Below are 20,798 nucleotides of genomic sequence, written 5' to 3'. Positions count from 1 at the left end.
GAAAAAAGAAAGAAAGAAACATGCTGTAATCATGCCTGTTCATGCCACAGCAAGCCAGGCTATCAGGGACAGCAATGCTGTACAGCAGGTATCAGAGACGCTTCTGAGATTAGATCCACCCTAGCAGTGAGAGTGGTGGCCCAGCCCTGTTCGCTGTTTGCCATTCCGCATGCACGGTTTCAAGAATACTACACGACTTTAAAAATGGAAAGAACCCTTAAACACAGACCCACAGCCACCAGATATCAGGAACGGGCACGGCTTTTCGAAAGCACCTCTTAGCTGGTGATGCGGAGCGCTGAGGATTGTGGGAAAGGAGAGGAAGCAGGGCCCGAGGACGGCAGGAGCTGGTAGATGCAGAAGTGGGGTGGGGGGACGGGGGGGAACGGGGGGGTCGTTGTTGCGCTCTACCTTTGCAGGTGGGAGGCGGGGTCCAGGTGCCGTTCTCCAGGCAAACGCTCCTGCTGGAGCCCGCCATGCCGTACCCTCCGAAGCACGAGTACACGGCCGTGTCTCCGAACTGGAAGACCGCCCCTCGCACCACGCCGTTGGCCACGTGGAGCGGGGGACCGCAGGCGACCCCTACGCATAACCAGCGGAGAGGCCGTCCCGTTAAAGCCAGACCGGCCCCGCACCCCCGAGGGCCCGCGTGCCACCCCCCCGCTCCTCAGCACGGGGGCAACCCTCCTTCAGTTCAGCCCTTTACAATGCATTCCAGCTTCAGCATGCGTGCAGGGCCAATATTATGACAGGATATCTTCCAAAGCTGAAGATTATTTATTCTTGTTATAAAACCAACAATTCATCCACAAGCAACCCACTAATTAGTATACCTAGGAACAGGCACAGCCAGTCAAACACATTCAGCAACCTTTAGCCACAGACAGACGGATGTAAAAGCACAAGGGACAAAGAACAGCAACAGATAACAACCGCACGCCCATAGAGACCTTTCAGGAAACACTACCGATCACAAAACATGATCAACTGGTTTGACATGACAAAGCATTGTGAGGAGGGTACTGCGTCATTCTGACTAATAGCGAGGCCATTATATCGTATAATTCATATTGCTAATGTATTGTTAGATGTCGGATTCTCTGTTCTCATGAGTGGCTTTACTGATGTCTGAAATAAACTGTAAACCTTTACTTACAATCACTCTGGCAAATTCCATACAAAGCAAAAGTAATTTCTCAATTTGCTGTTCAGCTCCACACTGGAGTAATAGTATATGTAGTGAAACTGCAACTTATGCTAGAAGGTTTTAGGTCAGAATCACAGATCAGCTGATCCTGTGCCCTCACTGCAGTACTCAAACTGCTTTGGTAAATAGCCAATACATAAACTGTGAACTCTTAAAAAGGCAAATAAATGAATAATCACAAAGTATAGTCTATAATATGTTACGACATAATAATGTTGTATGTGCCCATACCTTCATTATATTGCAACAACAACAGCCATGGCCAGCCATGCATGCAAACACTTGCTCCGCTGGCCTAGAGACCAGGAGCCCTATCCTCTACTATGCCTGCGGCTAAAACAAAATCAATTTCCTGTAGGCTCACCTGATGTGATTACATCACAAATTAATCCACCTTGTACAATCTATACTTTATATATGTCCTTTCTGCACATTGGTCCTATGATAAGGGGAATGAGCTGGCTGAATCCGCAGAGTAAGTCTGTGTTCAAGCACAGGCTGAAAACCCCACATCTTCAGACAGTTCCTAACCTCCCAGTCACAGCGGTCTTAGAACATGAAAACATTGGAAATGTTTTTTCAATCGTAGCAAAAATGACTGCACTTTATGTTCCTTCTGTTTTATTGTAATGTTAATCAGTAATAAAGAATATCATGTGACATACATGTGCACTTTGTGGGTTTTTTCACTGGACTTTCAATACACTGAACATGTATTGGACTGAGTATGTTACTTCCCGCTCTGTTATACTGCTTGCAGTTAACCAATTGATTTGTACTTGCCGTTTTTCATAATGGTCTTGGCAGTTATTTTGGACAAAAGCAATTGACAACTGAAAAGAATGAAATAGTGACCATTGTTTTTACCACCTCGTATTTTCACTCACGGTTTGCGTATCAGTTACCACAACAATAGGGTCCGTCCGTGCCAAGCCCACTGACGTCATGGCAGCTTTCAGATTTGTCAAACAGGAAAGACGGTAATGACTAATTCGGGTATCTGGTTACATGCCTTTGAGAGCAGAGATAATTAAGGAAAAAGAGGACTGGCTTGTGGATTCTGATTACAGGTTTTTAAATACTGTCCTGAAATCGGATATCATTTGAGTGGTTCTCCTCAAAGGCACTGCTTTGCCATAAATATTTAAAAATCGATAGTAAAGTCGGGACACTGCAAATTCACCTTACTTGGGAGAAATTATGTAACACAAACCCCCGCCCCACCCCATCCTGCCCCATGCTCGCAGAACTGAATGGTAGTCCCTCTACACCAGGGGTGTCAAAATCCAGTCCTGGCGGGCCCCAGGGTCTGCTGGTATGTGGAGTGTTTCACCACAAGTGATTAATTTAAGTTACTGGCTCCAGAGTCCACACACTAGGCCTTAACTGGCTGCTGACTGAAAGGAAACCACAAATACCAGCAGACACCGTGGCCCTCCAGGACACCCCTGCTCTAAACCAATACATCATAAGCTTCCCAGTATCATCCCAAACAACCCTGAGCTAATAATCAGTCACTGATTAACAGGGTCTGAAGCTGCAACAGTAGTGTTTCCTGAATTTAGAATGGTTAGATTTAAAAGGAGAGACAGCACTGAAAAGCAGAAGGAAAGGGTACATAGTATATTACATCACAAAATGTTGGGTCAGAGAATGTTTTTTCTTTTTCTTTTAAGAAACAAACAGCCAACAACATCCCATTTCTATACTTGGACCGGGCCCAAAACCCAGAGCCCAACACTGCTATGAAAGTGAAGTAAAACAGGCTGGTCTGTCTGCCACCCACTTGCAGCAAAGAATCTCCTGCATAGGAGGAATTGGAATTTCAGACACGACAGGCTCTCACATGAAGGGTAATAGACCCCACTCACTCTCACAGGCCGCGTTGGTGGAGGTCCACGTCTGGTCACTCTTGCAGGTGACGGTGACCACGCCCTGGGTCTGATAGCCCTTCGGACAGGTGACAGACACCCTCTGGCCCACAAAGAACTTGTCCTGAGTTGCGTGGCTGCTCATTTCCTCATGCCCTGGGGGCGGGGGGCAGGGCTTGGCTGCAGAGAGAAAGAGAGAGTCAATGATCCTGTCAGAGAGAGAAATCGACCAACTGAGCCAATATTATGGCACTGTTATATCCAGCAGAGCAAGGCAGTGATGTGATCTTGCACACAGACTGGACTCAAAGAAGGGGGCTACAGATGAGCACAGTTTAATGAAAGACGTACGTGCACAAGTGGGGAATTCAGAGCTCCAGGAGCCATTGCTCAAGCAGTGGATGAGCGATTCGCCCTGCAGAGTGTAGCCCGTGTCGCACTGGAATTCAACAGCGCCCCCAGTGGCCAGGAGGTGTTCTTGCATCTTGCCATTCAGTGGCTCTCTGGGGGTCTCACAAACCTGCGCAGCTGAAGGGAGAGAACAAGAGGAGACTAAGAGGAAAGAAAGACATTGACCACAGAGAGAATATCACTGCTTATTGAGTCACAGCACATGTTTACATTAAAAGAGCTGTGTTTTTCCCCCCACTATGTATAATGTATAAATACAATGGGGCTGTTAATCGGGGTATACATGGTAAATGGACTGCATTTATATAGCGCTTTTATCCAAAGCGCTTTACAATTGATGCCTCTCATCCACCAGAGCAGTTAGGGGTGAGGTGTCTTGCTCAGGGACACTTCGACACGCCCAGGAAGGGGATCGAACCGGCAACCCTCCGACTGCCAGACAACCGCTCTTACCTCCTGAACTATGTCGCCCCTATGAGCTATGCACTAGACTCACATTTCCCACAAAATGTGCACCAGAGGATGTGCATAACAAAAGATTACATTTATAAGCATAATATTCATTTATAAATGTTTTTCATGTATTATAATGGCAGATTTTCGCATATAAATAAAACATTTCCAATTTATCATAAATTAAGAATAGGAAATCGCCTTAGAAAGCAAGGCTCTTTTTTGAGGGATTTTTCATATTTCAGAACTGCAGGCACTTTGCGGATGGTTTTCACATACCCTCACACTTTGGTGCGGGCTGGCTCCATGTTCCGTCGGCAAGACAGGTGAGGTTCTGAAGGCCAACCAGTTGTTGGCCAGAGTTGCACAGGTAACTCACATTACTTTGGTATGTTTCACCTGTTGCCATAGCAACGGCATTCTCCACAGCAGGGGGCGGACCACATGACACAGCTGAAAGGTGGGGGAGGGAGAAGCGTGAGGCGTGCAGCGGTTGACAGTTAATGAATGAAGGAAGAGAATCTGCTGAGTCATGACGCAGTGTACAGTGAGCTACTTACCATTACACACAGGGTGAGAGCCACTCCACGTCTTATCTCCTTGGCAGATCTTTATGGAATCACCCTGTTATGTACACAAATACATAACAAACTTCTTTATTCAAAAGTCACTTTACCCTTATCTCTTTACTAACTGTCAGTTCCAATTTTAAAGAACATTAGGCATAGTTTCCAGGAAATCATTTCTGTTAAATGAAATGTAGGAAAGAAGGAAGGGGGATGAGTAATTGCAGGAAATGACTTGCGGGATGCTATCAGGACACTGTAGAAAGCTTTTTCACCAGTCATGCCAACTTAATACTCAGTTCCTACTGCAGTTCCTGGCACAAGTATGGGAGGTTAATGCAGTCAATAATATCCCTTGTTCAATTCATCTCAAGTCTAATATAGGTAATTGCTGACCCCTTATGGAAAACACTTTACCTGAATGCCTTGAGGAAAAATATGTGTGGTAAACACCGTGGATGTGAGACTTACAGTTTTCCGACAAAAATGCTCACTGAAAAAACCTGTCTCAAAAACAATGTGTGAATCATAGATGACTAGCACACCCTAGTACAGTACACAAACTGCTACAGTACAACCCCTGTATTATAAACACACTCCAGTACCTGAATCTGGAACCCAGGTAGGCATTTGTAGATGACTGAGTCACCAAAGTTAAAGCTGTCGCCCACAACGTTGCCATGGTGAAGGGGGAGGGGCTTTCCGCAGCTGACTGGCACGCAGGTGCCAGAGGAGAATGGTGGAGACCAGCTGCCGCCAGGCTACAGCAAACAGGAAACAATGATTCATTATTGTTTTCTGCAGCTCAATTTTTTTAGCCTGTAATAAGACATGCTGCTAATGCAACATCCATATAAAGACACCTAAATGCCTATTAAAACAATTCACATTTCAGGTTACCTGAACCCCCTTAAATTTAGTAGTTGCAATTCACTACAACTGTGCACAATTGCACCAAGTGGGCATTGGAACAAATTAGGCTTGTTCATTGATAGGTTACACAGATCAATAAGTAAGGATTCAGTATATTATTTTTTGTATTGCACCATTCTGATTATGATTGGTCTCTATCAATTCAATTATTAATGGGTTTATCAAGCCAGTTACCCTGTAATGAATTCAAAGAGTTACAGGCTACAGAGATTTCAGCTGAACTGAAGGCTTGTGATGTGTCCAAATCGAACTGCAGAAAAATCAGGGATTCAGTTATGATGTGCACATGGAGGGGGGGGGGGGTGGCACTCGCCTGGCATTCAGACATGGCGGGCCCCTCCAGCTGATACCCCTCCTCACAGGACAGGGTGATGGTCCTGCCCTTGGGGGTGACTTCCTCCCCTGTGATGATGACCTTGGTGAGGTTGGCGGGTAGAGCGCAGGGCCGCGGCCTGCACCTGACGGCATGGGGTGACCAGCTGCCGTCGCTCAGGCAACTCAGAGACTCCGCCTCCGTCTCCAGCTCGTACCCTTTCACGCAGCTGTCCGGAGACACAGATGACTTCACTCAGCATGCGCCTCGTTTCTCCCCTACAAGACTTTTTTGGACTAAACCTACTGCCTATCATTAGTTGGAACATATAATGTCACTCACACTCTTCAAAGGCTCCACCTGGATCATGCTGTATGCTGTATGTACAGCCAAAAGATTTTTCCTTTGGGTTTACTATGATAATGTCAAGCATTGCCTGGGGATATTTCCTTATGGGTGACAGCATTACAACAATAGCATTTGCATGTTGTTTGCATTGCTTGCGTGTGTTTTTAACCTTTATGACTTCCCCATATGAAAGAGCTCTTCTCCCTTTACCTGTAGCGTACTTGGCTCCCGAAGGTGAAGGCACTCCCGATGATCTGCGCGTTAGGGACGGGCGGAGGGGGGCCGCAGGACACGGGCTTGCACATGGGGTGGGGCTCGCTCCACCTGCCGCTCCTGGTGCAGGTGAGGTGGGGGTAGCCAATCATCCGGTAGCCCGGCCTGCAGCTGTAGGTCACGGTGTCGGGCGAGGTGGCGCTGGCCCCCTGCAGGACGGCGTTGGGCACTACGGGGGGCGGGGCGGAACACCTCTCCCTCACGCAGACGGGCACGCCCGGGCTCCAGACCCCGCCCCTCTCGCAGGTGGCCTCCGTGGGGCCCAGGGTCCGGTAGCCCCCGTCGCACAGGAAGCGGACCCGGTCCCCGCAGGCGTACTCCCTGCCGAACACCGCCCCGTACTTCAGGACCGGCTGGGCGCAGGCGCACGGGCGGCACTCGGGCACCGTGCCCACCCAGGTGCCCGCCGCCGAGCAGCGCAAGAAAGGGTTCCCCACCACCTGGTAGCCCTCGAAGCACAGGTACTCCACCACGTCCTGGAAGCTGAAGCTGCTCCTGTTCAGGTAGCCGTGGCTGATGTCTTTCGGCGGGTCGCAGGTGTTGATGACGCACCGCGGGGGCGGGGCGTCCCAAAGCCCGTTGCCCCCGCACACCAGGCGGGGACTGCCGGTCAGGGTGTGGCCCTCCTCGCACTCGTACCGCACCTCGGCGCCGTAGCCGAAGTCCGAGCCCAGGAAGTGGCCGTTGAGGACCACGGGGGGCCTGCCGCACACGGCGGGCTGGCAGGAGGGCCCGGCGTGGCTCCAGCTCCCGTTGGCCAGGCACAGGCTGCTGGCGGGCCCCTCCAGCACCCAGCCGGGCTTGCAGCTGTACGCCACCTGCCTGTTGAAGGTGTGCTCGTCCCCCTCCACCTCCACGCCGGCCGGGGTTTCGGGGGCCCCGCAGGACACGGGCTCGCACCGCGGCTTCTCGCCGTCCCACCGCCCGTCGGCCAGGCAGGCGCTGGCGCCGCTGCCCCGCAGGAGGAAGCCCTCCGCGCACTCGTAGCGCACCGCGGCGGGGAACAGGAAGGAGTCTCCCAGGACGGAGCCGTTGGCGAGGGCCCCGGGGTCCCCGCAGGACACGGGCCTGCAGACGGGCGCGCTCTCGCTCCACCGCCGCCCCGAGAGGCACTGGCGCACGGACTGGCCCTCCAGCCGGTAGCCCTCCTCGCAGCTGTACTCTGCCAGGGCGCCCGACGCCGCGTCCGAAACGGCCACCGAGCCGTGCTCGGGGCCGGGGGGGGGGCCGCAGCTGGCCGGCAGGCACTGGGGGGCCGTCCCGTTCCAGGAGCCGTCCTCCTGGCAGGCCAGGGGCGCGGCGGCGCTCAGCTCGTACCCGGCCTGGCAGCGGTACGCGATCACCACGCCCTGCAGGAACATCAGGTCCGCCGCCCCGCCGCCCGGCCCCACCACGCCCGCCTCCCCGCTGGGGTCCTGCACCTTCACGTAATCCCCGAAGTCCACGTGGGGGGGCAGGCCGCAGTCGGCCAGCACGCAGAAGGGCGTGGGGCTGGACCAGCCCGTCTCCTCGCAGGTCAGGTGGTTCTGGCCCATCAGCTGGTACCCGGGGAAGCAGCTGTAGAAGATGGTCACGCCGTACTTGTGGTCCAGGCCCTCCACGAAGCCGTTGTCGATGGGCCGGGGCGGGGTGCAGTAGATCTGGACGCAGGCGGGGGGCTCCCTGTCCCACTGGCCCGAGGCCAGGCAGCTCAGCGTCTCGGGCCCCTCCAGGCGGAAGCCCTGCAGGCAGGAGTAGGTGACGGCGTGGCCGAACTGGAGCTTGGCGTAGGACGCCACGCCGTGGGCGATCTCCCTGGGCGCGCCGCACTCGATGGGCTGGCACGAGGGCGCGCCCCCGATCCAGCGGCCGCGGTGGCCGCACAGCACGGTGGCGTTGCCGCGGAGGCTGTAGCCCGGCCGGCAGCCGTACACGGCCATGCTCAGGTACATCAGGCCCTGCACGTCCACGATGCCGTGCTCCACCTCCTCGGGCTGGGGGCACTCCACCGGGACGCACTCCGGGAAGGGGCTGCTCCAGCGGCCGTCCGCCTGGCAGGCGACGGCGCCCCGCGCCCTCAGCGTGAACCCGTCCATGCAGGTGTAGGTGACCACGCTCCCGAAGTAGGAGGGCGCCGGCGAGGGGTCCCCGAAGGACACCTCCGGGGGCGGGCCGCAGAAGACCTGCTTGCAGACGGGGAAGGTGTCGTTCCACTCCTGCCTCGGCGTGCAGCGGAGGTACCGGGCCCCGTGCAGGACGTAGCCGTCCTCACAGGAGAGCTGGACCGTCCCCGAATCCGAGTCCAGGCTCTGGAGCACCAGGTGGTTCTCCTCCAGCGGGGGCTCGGGGCACTGGACCGGGGTGCACTGGGGCGTCCTGGACGCGTCCCACTTCCCGAACTTCAGGCAGGTCCAGACGGCGTCCCCCGTCAGCTCGTACCCCTCGTCGCAGACGTACTCCACCTTCTGGCCCACCTGGAACCGGGAGCCCCTGTAGCGCCCGTGCGGGATGGCGGGAGGGGCCTCGCAGGTGAGCAGGACGCAAGAGGGCGGGTCTTCGTTGGACCACTGCCGATTGGCCTGGCACACGCGCTCCGGCTTGCCTGCCAGGCGGAAGCCGGCCTCGCAGGCGTACGTTACCTTGCTGTTGAACACGAAGAGGCTTTCGGTCTGTGGGGCCACAACACGCCACACACTCAGATAAATTCCAGCAACAAAAACTCCTAAAACATTCAAGATTTTAAAAAAAGGTTTTTGATCGTTTTTATTACAGAGCAAGTGAACAGTGCAATTAATGAATGTAACTTTGAAAATGGTGATTTCATCTCATTAACCTCATTAACATTGACATCGATTAACATGAACCTCGATCTATGTAAAGCTTCTTTAAGGGTGGGGGTTAGCGATGTTTACTACGTTACAGTGCGACTCATGGTGGACACAACATTTGCTGTTTAGCACAGGATTAGCCTACCGGAGCACCAGGCAGCAGATGTGCAGTTACCTCGATGAAGCCGTTCTTCAGGGGGGGCGGGTTTTGGCAGGACACGGGCTGGCAGGACGGCAGGGTCCCGCCCCACTCCCCGTCGGCCTTGCAGGTCCTCCTCTTCTCCCCCCTGATCAGGAAGCCCTTGTCGCAGCTGTAGGCCACCACCGCCCCAAAGTTGTAGTTGGTCCCGCTCACGTACCCGTGCTGGATGCCCACGGGCTTGGCGCAGCGCACGGGCACGCAGCCGACGTCGAAGGGCGAGGGCGCCCACGCCCCTCCCACGGTGCACCTCAGGGTCGCCGTGGTGTTGAGCATGAAGCCTTCCTCGCACTTGTAGCTCACCTCGGCGTTGCTGGTGTACTTGGGCTTGTTGACCGAGTCCAGGATGGCGTGGGGCAGGTCGGGCGGGCGCTGGCAGAAGTTGGCGATGCAGCGGGGCGTCTCCTGGCCCTCCGGCGGCACCCAGACCCCCCGGGAGTCGCACAGGACTTTGGAGTTGTTGGCGGCGATGTAGCCGTCGGCGCAGAAGTAGATGGCGGTGTCGCCGAACAGCTGGTGGCCCGCCTCCGGGAAGGCGTGGGGGATCGGAGGGGGCGGGCCGCAGGAGCGCGGCACGCACTGGGCGGAGCTCTCGCTCCACTCGCCGCTCGGAAGGCACTCCCGCGTCTCAGGACCAATCAGAGTGTACCTGCAGCCAGAGGAATCCAACCAGTGCTCAGCCAGGTCTAATCACTCCCAGAGTGCCACGTGTACTAGTATGCGTATATCAGTTGACCATATGGGATGTAACGTAACTATAGCTATGTAACTGCCCTGTGGAGGGCACATAAACCCGAATTGAATTGAAAAAGCAACAGCAAAGAGATGGTAAATGGGTAATGGTATGTGATTTAATCATTTTGCACAGCCCACCTTTTACAACATTTCATATTTCTGATCATTCGTTCCCATTCAGACTGCACAAAATGTACAGCGGTGTGAGAGAACACAGCCTGTTTTCCCTGAGAAAGCTCTCTCAGAGAGAGAGAGCTTGTTAAAGGAACGGTGCAGTTACCCTTCTTTGCAGGTGTAGTGCACCTGGCTCCCCAGGGTGAAGTTGCTCCCCAGCGCCGCGGCGTCCCTCAGGGCGGGGGGGTCCCCGCAGTCCACCCTGGCGCACAGGGGGGCGCGGCCGCTCCACTGCCCCGAGGCCTCGCAGAGCACCTCCGCGGGACCCTGCAGTCTTAAAGCCAGCGTCTCATCGCACACGAAACAATCGGGACCGCGGTCCAACAAGAAGCAAGACTAAACCTGGGGGATTGGCATGTTCACTAACTCTTTAATCATTATTTGTACTCTTAGTTTTTGCATTTAAGCGCAGCGCCCCCTGCCTGCGAGCTTGGAAACTTATTTAGATAAATGATAATGCTTGCAGATGCTCGAAGTTATTAAGAAATTACACGCGGAGAAAAACGAAAGACTAAGTCTAAATTTAACCTACAAAAACAATCCGCTGTCCCGCCCTAATCAAAGTCCTCCTTTTTTCAGATTTTAAAGGTGACCGCACGAGTGAGACTGATCTTACCTGTACCCCTCGGTGCATGTGTAGGTGGCTGTTGACAGGAAGGTCTGTCCGGTGAGGGTGACATTTGCGTTCTGGACGATCGGGGGCTCGCCGCAGGCAACGGGCTCACAGACAGGGGGCGCTGTGCTCCACTTCAGGCTCGCCAGGCACTGGATCTCGGCCGGACCCCTCAGCACAAACCCTTTCTTGCAGCTGGAGGTGCAGCGAGCGCCATTGATTTTGTACTGTCTCTCCATATTTATTACCATGAGAATGAAACGTAGGCAATGTTCTCTTCCTGCGTTTTTACCCATTACTTTGATTAAGTTATTCTTGGAACTAAGGCTGCCTGGCAGCCTTTGATATCATCTAAACTGAACAGAATGCTATTAGTTGCTTAGTTACAGTATAATGACATAGTTGGCACAATCAGCATAATTTTGTTATGATTGGCTTGTAATTCAGCCATATACATCATCATGACATCAGCAAAACAGTTTCTTATCAAACCAGGCAAACAGACAAGGAATCTTTGTTTTTATTTTCTAATGAAAGCAGAGGAAAATAAGAGGCAGATACAGTATATATTTCTGGACGTCTGCCAACATATGATGTAGATACAGTCTGATTCAGTGTAAACTGGTTATTTAATTGATCTTTTCTATGGATCATGGGACACACACACTTTTTTTAAATGTCTGACCGTGATACCTGAAAGTCACCTTGCTTCCGAAAGTGAAGTTCTTCCCCGTCGCGAATCCATTTTCCAGGACTTTGGGGCTGCCACAGGATAGGGCTGAGGGAAACCACGACAGAAAAAAACAGACAGTCACGCACACGCTAGGTCACCTTTTTATAATATCATAACCAAGCAGCTCAAATGCAGCATCCATTCAGGAAAAGGGCAGTGCCCCCCTCCCCTGTCCCTATTACTCTAATGGGGGGGTGGGGGGGCTTTCAGATTGCAGCAACGGCAGAAATAGCTCAATGTTCCAGCAATGCGGGGAAACCAAAGCAAACAAAGCTGCCTATATAATTACCCTGAACAGTGCCAAAGGGTCCCTGATCTGTTTGTAGATCAAACCCGGGCAAAAAAAAAACACGCTCTGCCTGTACATAAAGACAGCGGCGTGGGATCAGTCCTTTCACAGCCATGAATGAGAGCCCATCTGCATCAAAACAAGCTGTGACGCACGTTACATAACACCGAGCCAGCTATTGTGCTACACTGGGGGTACGCGAACACTATTGTTTACACATAATGCGCATTGTAGCGTGTCCATTGTGTTTATGCAAGTCCCCTCTGTTGCACTCCCGTGGCTACCGATCATTGCTCCAGACCCTCTAATGCTAAGGACCAAGAAGAGGGAAGAGGGGCACTTTTAAAGCTCCCATCTTGGCATGATTTGGATGGAGTAGTGAATCCATGGCTACTGGTTGTCAAGGCAGAAACTCTTAATGCCAAAACCTCTGGATCACATGCTGGAGGATGGGGGAATGGGGGAATGGGGGAGTGGGGGGTGGGGGGGTTGGCTGTCGTTATGGCAAATCGGTCTGAACTGGAGTGAGGTTTGTGCCATTTCAAGGGTCTCTGTTTTCTGTTCCTTGGGACAGAACACATTGGACACCATAGAAAAAGTGTTAAATCAACTCTAACAGGGTTTTATGAGTGCAGAAGGGATAATACAGTACATACTCTATTACTGTTAAAAGTACACTGAGTGTGTTTCTATGGACAATGGGTATGAGAGCTATTTTACCTCTGCAGTACGGGAAAGGGAGATCCCAGGTTCCCGACTCCAAACATGTGATGTGGGATGAGCCAATCAGCTCGTAGCCCTCCTCACAGGTGAAGACCACCTCACTTCCCATTATGAAGTTGCTGCCGTCTCGATGGCCGAATTCTGGAAAACCTGGGTCCTTACATTTCACTGGTTCTGATCCGAAAAACACAAGAAGCACAGACTGGTACTGGACAATCTAGTACATAAAATTCTCCTCTATGGTGTGTTTCCCCAACCATGAATAAACAGTAAAAACAATCTTTTTTTTTTTTTTTTTTTTTTTTTAAAGAAAAGACTTCATGTTGAAGTATAAATGCAGTGTTTTGATAGTGGATCAAAACCCATCCATGCAAGCGTTACCACAACAGATCCCAAATTCAGCTACTTAAGATTAATTTCACCAAGAAAGTACCATTTCTGTCTTGATGCATTTTTGGATAAAGCCACTATGAAAACAACCTCAATGAAAATTACAATTACGATAACAGATATCGTAATATTTTTCCTTATCATTACGAAACCTTATTATCATTAGGGAGTTTCAACTGCAACTGCAATTTTCCCTTCACGGTCACTGAGAGAGTCAGTAAGAGCCCTAAGAGCGCTCACTGGGCCGCGCGCGCCGCTAAGAGGACGAGCGCTATCGTGCTGCTGTGTTAGCGCGCCGCGGCGGGCAGGAAGCGCTGGCCTCGTACCTGTGCAGTTCTTGCCGTCGCCGCTGTACGGGTGCACGCAGGTACAGGTGTAGGAGCCGTCTGTGTTCTGGCACCTAGCGTGCGTGTCGCAGTCTGAGCCGAGGGCACATTCATCCACGTCTACACAACACACACGGGGGGAATTAGTAGCTATAATCACACTGCCTGGGTGTGGCTGTTGGCAAAAACATGGTGGACTGCTAGCTTAGGCCCCATTGGTCAGCAATATGAATGAGTACACAGTTTAAATTTGGAAGCAGATAAAAGATTGTGACTAATTTTGAGCTCCATAATGTTTGGGACAAAGACTTCTTTTTTTCTTGATTTGGCTCTGTACTCCACACTTTGTTTTCAAATATGTACTCTTTGGTGTGGTTTCTTGTGACTTCCTGCTCAAGCCTGAACCCACAAACACTTACCCCGCAGACAAATGAGCCTCACAACGCGCTAAGCTAAAAATTAATGATGACCAGAAATTTTATGAGGCAGAAATATGCACACAAAGATACAGCAAATGTCATGGCTGTAAGTCTTCACAGCTGCAAAAGTGTGCCGTCTTCATGAAACAGGGAAGTTTTTGCCCAATGTTCAGATATTTTGTTGCATGTAGATGTCTTGCTCCGATTTCATTTGGTATTTTGAAACAGCCCTTGTCAGGCAGAAGTCGAAGAGCTGCTATGTATACAGCTTCCTTTGTGCATACACCAACTATAGAAAGAATCGTGTAAACATGGCTATTGGAGTAATCACATTACTTATATCCATGTGTACACAAAATCTAAATACTGGCATAAACTGATTACTCCCAATAATTGGGGTATTGGCATGCATGTAAAGATAGCCATCTTTGCACACTGGAATAATCCCTCTTTCATCCTGTACAGAAAATAATGCAATGTCACTGAACAGGAAACGAGTCTTTCTGTATCTTACCCAGGCAGGCTGGGGGGTTCCCTTTCCAGGTTCCGCTATTGTCACAGGGCATCTTGGCCTCCCCCAGCAGGTAGAAGCCGGAATTACATTGGTATGTCACAGAACTGCCAGCGTGAAAATCAGTTCCAAAGTAAAGGCCAAACTCCAGGGGTAGAGGAGGGCCACAGTTCACCCCTGAAAATAAATATACAAATAAATAAAAGCCAACAGAGTCAATACACTGGAGGAATGGAAGGGAAACCAGCAAGGACATATTCTCTCATGTTTTTCCTGGTACAGCATTTAACAGCAATGGGGCATTTCACATAAAAAAGTAAAACATTTTTCCTTGGAAAATTACAAAACGCAACTGGATTGGAATGGCTGCGGGAGGCATTGCCACAATAATTGCACTGTGAGAAGAGAACATGCCTCCTGGGCACTTTTGCACTCATGACTCATGTTGCCAGGAAGAAGCACAGCAGATGCCATTCATGGCTTCTCTTTAAGCTCCTTTAAAAAACTCCTTGAGGATCGTATTTTGGAATAATCAGGTACTAGGTGCAAGGTAAAGGAACGTAGTGCACCCTTTATCTTATATCTAATCCAAGAGGATTACAAGCCCGGACTGACTTCTGGTCATGTGTATATTTAATATTTCTAGACTACCTGTGGTGCTAGACCTGTATACATGTTTTGTTATGGCTGCTGCTCCAGAGATATGCATTATAAGCATGGTATCTTTTCACGGAGAGCATTCGAGTTGCACGGAATACAAGCTACTGCCAAGCAAATATACTCTGACACCATCAGCCGACCTACTACAGTTCAGGCTTAAAAATCAAAACTGTGAGCCAGTTCACCTTGAGGTGCTGGTCAAACGAAAACCATTACAAAGCTGACAAACCCCTAAGCCGTACTTCACCCCTTCCCTCATGCCACTTCCTGTATTAGTGACTTAGTAACTCACTGTCACAGCGGGGCAGGGGGTGGCTCCACGCCCCCTTGTTGAGGCACTGCTGCACCGACTCCCCCTCCAGGTAGAAGCCGGGATCGCAGGACAGCTGCACCTGGGAGCCAGGACTGACCGCAGGGCTCAGAGCGCGCAGGTGAGGGACGGCATTCTCCAGCAGGGGGCAGTCTGGAAGATCACAATTTAGCTATTTAGCCATTTAGCTGGTGCTCTAAGCAAGATATGCCAAACCCCAGTCTTGGAGGGTGGCAGTGTCTGCAGGTATTTGTGGTTTCCATTCAATCAGCAGCCAATCAAGGCATTGAAAACAATGTGTGTGGACTCTTTAGCCAATCAGTGACGCAAATGAATCTGTCCTGCTGAAACGCACTGAAAACCAGCAGACACAGGGGACCTCCAGGAGTTCGACACCTCTACTCTAAGCCAAAACAAACGGTGTATTTAACATGGCTAGAACAGCACCATTAGAGCTAGAGCTTAGTAAAGGTACAGTCAAACAATGTGACATCGTAGAGAAGCATACCACAATAACTGTGTAATAAAAGGGAGAAGGACAACCACAAAGCAGTCATTACATCTCACAATATTGTAATAAAAAAACACCTGTTCTCCGCTCCTCTGCTTACATAATTGTGATCTCTAGTGAGCCCATCACAGTCCTGGCAGGATGTGAGGAAGGGATTAGAGACATCTGGATATAAACCAACAATCTGTTGTCTTGTGTGTCCAATACAGTAGTTCTCGCTCTCTGTGGCTTTCCGTCAACAATCACAGGCTAAGCTGAATTATCACAGCTAATGTGTAATGACATGGAATGAATAAGCTCTGTTCTGCCAAATGGAGCTCACCGGCACAGAAGATGCTGCTTGCTGTGGTCTTCACCCTCCCAATGACCCCAGTGAGGAAGTCTGACCAGGCCAACACGTTGCCTCTGGAAATGTCTTTGGGGCAGCTGGTGGCCAGTGATTTGATCTACAGAAGAAGACAGAGAAGATAATCTTTTAGCTTTTCGCACCATTATCTGGTATACACATGTACGCATGCCCACACAAAGATGCGCATCACGCTTTTGTGCAAAGGATGCAGGATTTACTTGCTGTGCCGTGAGAACACGGTCCCAGATGTTGAGCTGGCTGATGGACCCCACGAAAGACTCCACAGGGTTGAACCCCTCGCCCCTCTGGTCCTGATCTTGCCCCAGAACTAGCGCCCCTCCGCCTACAGTGGTAAAAAGACGAATTACCCATGATGTCCCTGTGCATACATCAGCAGTGAGAACACATAAGTATTTTTCAAAACCATAGATCAACACATAATGCAAGCAGTAATATTTTCCAGGTACGCAGTACTTTAACTATTAACAAGAAAGCACTGGGCAATATGAATCCAATTGAATTTGCCGAAAGTGATTTTACATTAAAATAAGATTCCCGTGTCCTGGCTTTATATTACGGGCCTCCTCCATCTCCTCTACGGGCCTGGTGCTGTCGAGCTCTCCGACAGGACAGAAGCCGTTACAGAAGGTTCAGTCTTAACGCAGCACTAAACCTGGGATAGTGGTGCCAACCGACAAGCCTTTCCCTCCGTCCGAGAGCCCCCCGTCGATGTAGACCTTCCAGTCCCCGTCCCTGCTCCTCCAGGTCACGCCGATGTGGTGCCAGCGCCCGTTGTTGACCGCCGGGCAGTCCGTGATCCTCTCCTTCCCGTTCACGTACACGACCCACCTGAGCAGACACGCGAGACCTGTCATTTCTGTTTACACACATTCTAGGAGGAAAGGAAGGGAAGCCAGAAAGGACATTTTTCTCTCCCGTTTTTCCTGGTATAGCACTTTACAGCAATGGGGCATTTCACATAATTGCTTTCCTTGAAAAATGACAAAACCCGACTGGATTGGAATGGCTGCGGGAGGCACTGCCACACTAATTGCACTGTGGGAAGAGAACATGCCTCCTGGGTACTTCTATTGCACTCATGTTGGCAGGAAGAAGCACAGAAGATGCCCTTCATGGCTTCTCTTTTATCAGGAACAAAACTCTTTGAGGATCGTATATTGGAATAATCAGGTACTAGGTGCAAGGTAAAGGTGTACCCTGTAGCTTATATCTAATCCTAGATGATTCCAAGGCCGTACTAAGTCCACCACGTGAGCCAGCAGAGGATGGACTGCCCCTCTGTAGCCAGGTACCTCATTTGCTTGCTTTTTGGGAGTTCAGGCCTGGTTTTTGCCCAAATCTCCTTCTGTTACTCTATAAAGCGTCAATGTGACAGTTCTCAGTAAAAAAGCACTATACAAAAAAGATTGATTTGATATGATTTAATGTGTATGCTGATCTACATGATCTGTGTCTCACTGTCATCTGTGAGACTGTGTTAAATAACATGAGAGGACCTCTCGCTGACAGGCAGGAGTGTTAGCAGACACCTGAGAATCCAGCTTTACACTGCCTCATTAAATATGCAGTGTTACAGCACTGTCATGCATGTGTGCTAGATTCTACTGCAGTACTTTAATAATGCTGCTAAGCAACACAGTGCTGCATTATGGGAACTGCAGCTTTACACCTGCTATCAATAAGGAACGTGCTACAGCAGTACCCTTATGACCCATGCATAATTTCCTCTGAAAGTACCACACAAGTCAATTCTTCAGACATGACAGAAACTACAATGTTTTTACTCAGAGGACACATCATACGACTCTCCTTTGACTTAATTTAATGCCTATTCCACTTAGGAAAAATGACCCAGGAACTGCAGAAAACTTCCATGGGTGACAGGACAGATGGGAGGGCTCAGAAGAAGGACTCACCCATTGTAGTCCACCAGCAGGAAGGCATTATCACTTCCACCCTCCACCGCATATGAGATGGGCGTGCCATAGTTGGTGGTGTCTGATGACTTCATCCAGAACGTGCAAGTGATCTCCTTGAGGGGAGGCATGACACCATCCATCATGACGAAACCATGGATACCGGACACCTCAAAGTCCAGGTTGAAGGAGGAGGACATCTCTGAGGGGTTATAAACACACCAGCCAATGAAATCACAGGAAAAGCTGGAACAACTGGCTCTGGAAAACATGCTTGTGTGAAGCTTTTCTCAATTCTCCATTATGCCATTATGAGACATTCTAAGAAATTAGTCCAGGTGAGACTGGGCTTGAGTTCTTTCATGATATAGTTAACCTTTACATCTCTCTTATAGCAGCACGTTGTGCATTCATGCAACTGAGTTAGGTTCAGCTCAATTTAATTCCTCTCACAGAAAATCTTTTTGTACCAAGTCCCACTGTCAAAACAGGGCCTGGCCATTCAGTCTCCACCTTCCACTCTCTGTTGCTATGGTGTCTATACCTGTCTCACACCTGGTTCCGTTGAACCCAGGAGGGCACCGGCAGGTGAAGGAGCCCTGGCCGTCCACACAGGTGGCTCCGTTCAGACAAGGGCTGGGGTCACATTCGTTCACATCCACCTCACACAGCCTGCCTGTGTATCCGCTGGGGCACTGGCACCTGGCCAAGGGTAATACACAGAACACATTACACACACACACACATTCAAAGCACACAGACATACACACATGCATGCATACAGGCCAGACACACAAACACACTCATACACACAGACACACAGACACGCCACACACACACTCAGAGGTGAACGCTTACATGAAATCATTGACGGCATCTGAGCAGGTGCCTCCGTTCAGGCAGGGGGCGCTAGAGCACTCATTCACATTGACCTCACAGCTGTCCCCGGCAAACCCCTGGGCACAGGTGCAGGCGTACCCTCCTGCCAGGTCCTTACACACCCCGTCGTTCAGACACGGGCTGGACAGACATTCATCAATCTCCAGTTCACAGAACACACCTTTTTACAAGAAATGAAGAAAACACATTATTAGGGAAACTGTGGTGAGTCATCTTGTTTGGCTACTGATTTATGGCTATTGACTCACTCATTCTGGCATTGGTTTATTACAAAATGGAAACAGTGGGAAACTGGAAGTGAAGGATAATGAAAAAGCAAAAAAGCATAAAGTCAAAAACCAAATACACTGTATCACAGAGCAAACAGGCATAATGTTGACACATATATTTATCTTATGATATCCAGTAGTGACTAAATTTTAGGACATATTAATGTTGACTGTATTATTGACAGACTTCCAGAAACAATTTAGTCTGCAGGGAAATCTTCTCTACAGCAAATATAGTTTGTTCACTGAGGCCACTGAGTCAGTCCAACCACCCACTACACGGATCGCTGAATCTGTGCATCGCTGATCCGAAAAAAGCAAACCCTCTGACCCCGTCCACACAGTCACGAGTGAGAAGGCCAACTTCACCCAAAAAGCCTGAGGTGTGTGCTGCTGCCTCTCACCTGTGTAGCCATCCAGGCAGCTGCAGGTGAACTGGTTAACCTCGTCCACGCAGACGCCGTCGTTCACGCAGGGGTTAGAGCTGCACTCGTTCACCTCAGCTTCGCACAGCGAGCCTGAGAGGGGACCACGTTCCCGTCAGTACTGACACCAATGAGAACAGACACAGACCCATACACACACACCCCTCAGTACTGACACCAATGAGAACAGACACAGACCCATACACACACACCCCTCAGTAGTGACATCAATGAGAACACACACAGACCCATATACCCACGCCCTCAGTACTGACACCAGTGAGAACACACACAGACCCAAACACCCACTCCCTCAGTACTGACACCAATGAGAACACACACAGACCCATATAGCCACGCCCTCAGTACTGACACCAACCAATACACCCACTCCCTCAGTACTGACACCAATGAGAATACACACGGACCCATACACACATACACCCCTCAGTACTGACACCAATGAGAACAGATATAGACCCACACACACATTCCCTCAGTACTGACATCAACAAGGACAAAAACAGACCTCTCCAAAGACAACTTCCTTAGCACTGACATGGAGAAGAGAAAAGTCACAGACTCATCCACACACATTTTCCTCAGTAACGAGCGACAGACAGACGGACCCCTCTGCACTGCTGCCAGCAACGGCTCACTGTGCACAACAGCATGAGCGATGTGGGACAAACACACAGCACAGCAAAAGACAAACAATCTTGCATTTGGCTCCTCTGGGTCATCATTACTCCCCATTATTGAGTGCAGGTGGGCATGCCACCCAGCTGGAAGCATCATCATCATACCTCAGCTGTAATCACAGCCAAATATACACTTTACCTGTAATGAGTTCTGCTTTAATTACTCCCACCGCGAGTCAATCAATGTCCCCATAGGGCAGAATATGAAAGTGTGGAGCGCTGTAACTGTGCCATACCCACGTAGCCAGGCTGGCACTCGCACACAAAATCCCCCATGCCATCCTTGCAGATCCCACCGTTCTGGCACGGAATGGAGTCGCATTCATCAATGTCGCTCTCGCACTTCGATCCTAAGTTTACAAACAAACAAACAACACAGTTACTGAAACTGACCAGCCCATTCCAGCCCAGCCCAGCCCAGCTCAGCGTAGGGCATGTACAC

The 20,798-nt window shown here is 50.4% G+C and overlaps 1 protein-coding gene across 3 annotated transcripts in view; it reads right to left on the bottom strand.

Moving 5' to 3' along the window:
- The window catches only part of svep1 (sushi, von Willebrand factor type A, EGF and pentraxin domain containing 1), a 74,408-nt gene that overhangs the window by 4,757 nt on the left and 48,853 nt on the right, over positions 1 to 20,798 (bottom strand). Inside the window, exons 22-45 of one of the 3 annotated variants that reach the window (XM_035426288.1) lie at positions 20,593 to 20,706; positions 19,635 to 19,748; positions 18,920 to 19,121; positions 18,606 to 18,763; positions 18,062 to 18,263; positions 16,798 to 16,973; positions 16,343 to 16,467; positions 16,098 to 16,221; positions 15,247 to 15,417; positions 14,298 to 14,471; positions 13,365 to 13,484; positions 12,646 to 12,822; positions 11,597 to 11,681; positions 10,907 to 11,098; positions 10,397 to 10,564; positions 9,358 to 10,030; positions 6,313 to 9,023; positions 5,755 to 5,983; positions 5,114 to 5,269; positions 4,503 to 4,566; positions 4,222 to 4,395; positions 3,430 to 3,606; positions 3,079 to 3,258; positions 412 to 582 (exon numbers count right to left, since the gene is read on the bottom strand). In XM_035426288.1, the coding sequence (XP_035282179.1) occupies positions 412 to 582; positions 3,079 to 3,258; positions 3,430 to 3,606; positions 4,222 to 4,395; positions 4,503 to 4,566; positions 5,114 to 5,269; positions 5,755 to 5,983; positions 6,313 to 9,023; positions 9,358 to 10,030; positions 10,397 to 10,564; positions 10,907 to 11,098; positions 11,597 to 11,681; positions 12,646 to 12,822; positions 13,365 to 13,484; positions 14,298 to 14,471; positions 15,247 to 15,417; positions 16,098 to 16,221; positions 16,343 to 16,467; positions 16,798 to 16,973; positions 18,062 to 18,263; positions 18,606 to 18,763; positions 18,920 to 19,121; positions 19,635 to 19,748; positions 20,593 to 20,706 (6,837 nt within the window). The remainder of the gene's footprint in view (positions 1 to 411; positions 583 to 3,078; positions 3,259 to 3,429; positions 3,607 to 4,221; positions 4,396 to 4,502; positions 4,567 to 5,113; positions 5,270 to 5,754; positions 5,984 to 6,312; positions 9,024 to 9,357; positions 10,031 to 10,396; positions 10,565 to 10,906; positions 11,099 to 11,596; positions 11,682 to 12,645; positions 12,823 to 13,364; positions 13,485 to 14,297; positions 14,472 to 15,246; positions 15,418 to 16,097; positions 16,222 to 16,342; positions 16,468 to 16,797; positions 16,974 to 18,061; positions 18,264 to 18,605; positions 18,764 to 18,919; positions 19,122 to 19,634; positions 19,749 to 20,592; positions 20,707 to 20,798) is intronic. The other 2 variants (XM_035426289.1, XM_035426290.1) reach the window with 2 other exon arrangements.

The sequence above is a fragment of the Anguilla anguilla genome, chromosome 7 (assembly GCF_013347855.1).
Source record: "Anguilla anguilla isolate fAngAng1 chromosome 7, fAngAng1.pri, whole genome shotgun sequence".
Taxonomy (NCBI): Eukaryota; Metazoa; Chordata; class Actinopteri; order Anguilliformes; family Anguillidae; genus Anguilla; species Anguilla anguilla.
The sequence above is the reverse complement of the archived record's forward strand: the minus strand, read 5'-3'. Positions and strand labels throughout refer to the sequence as shown.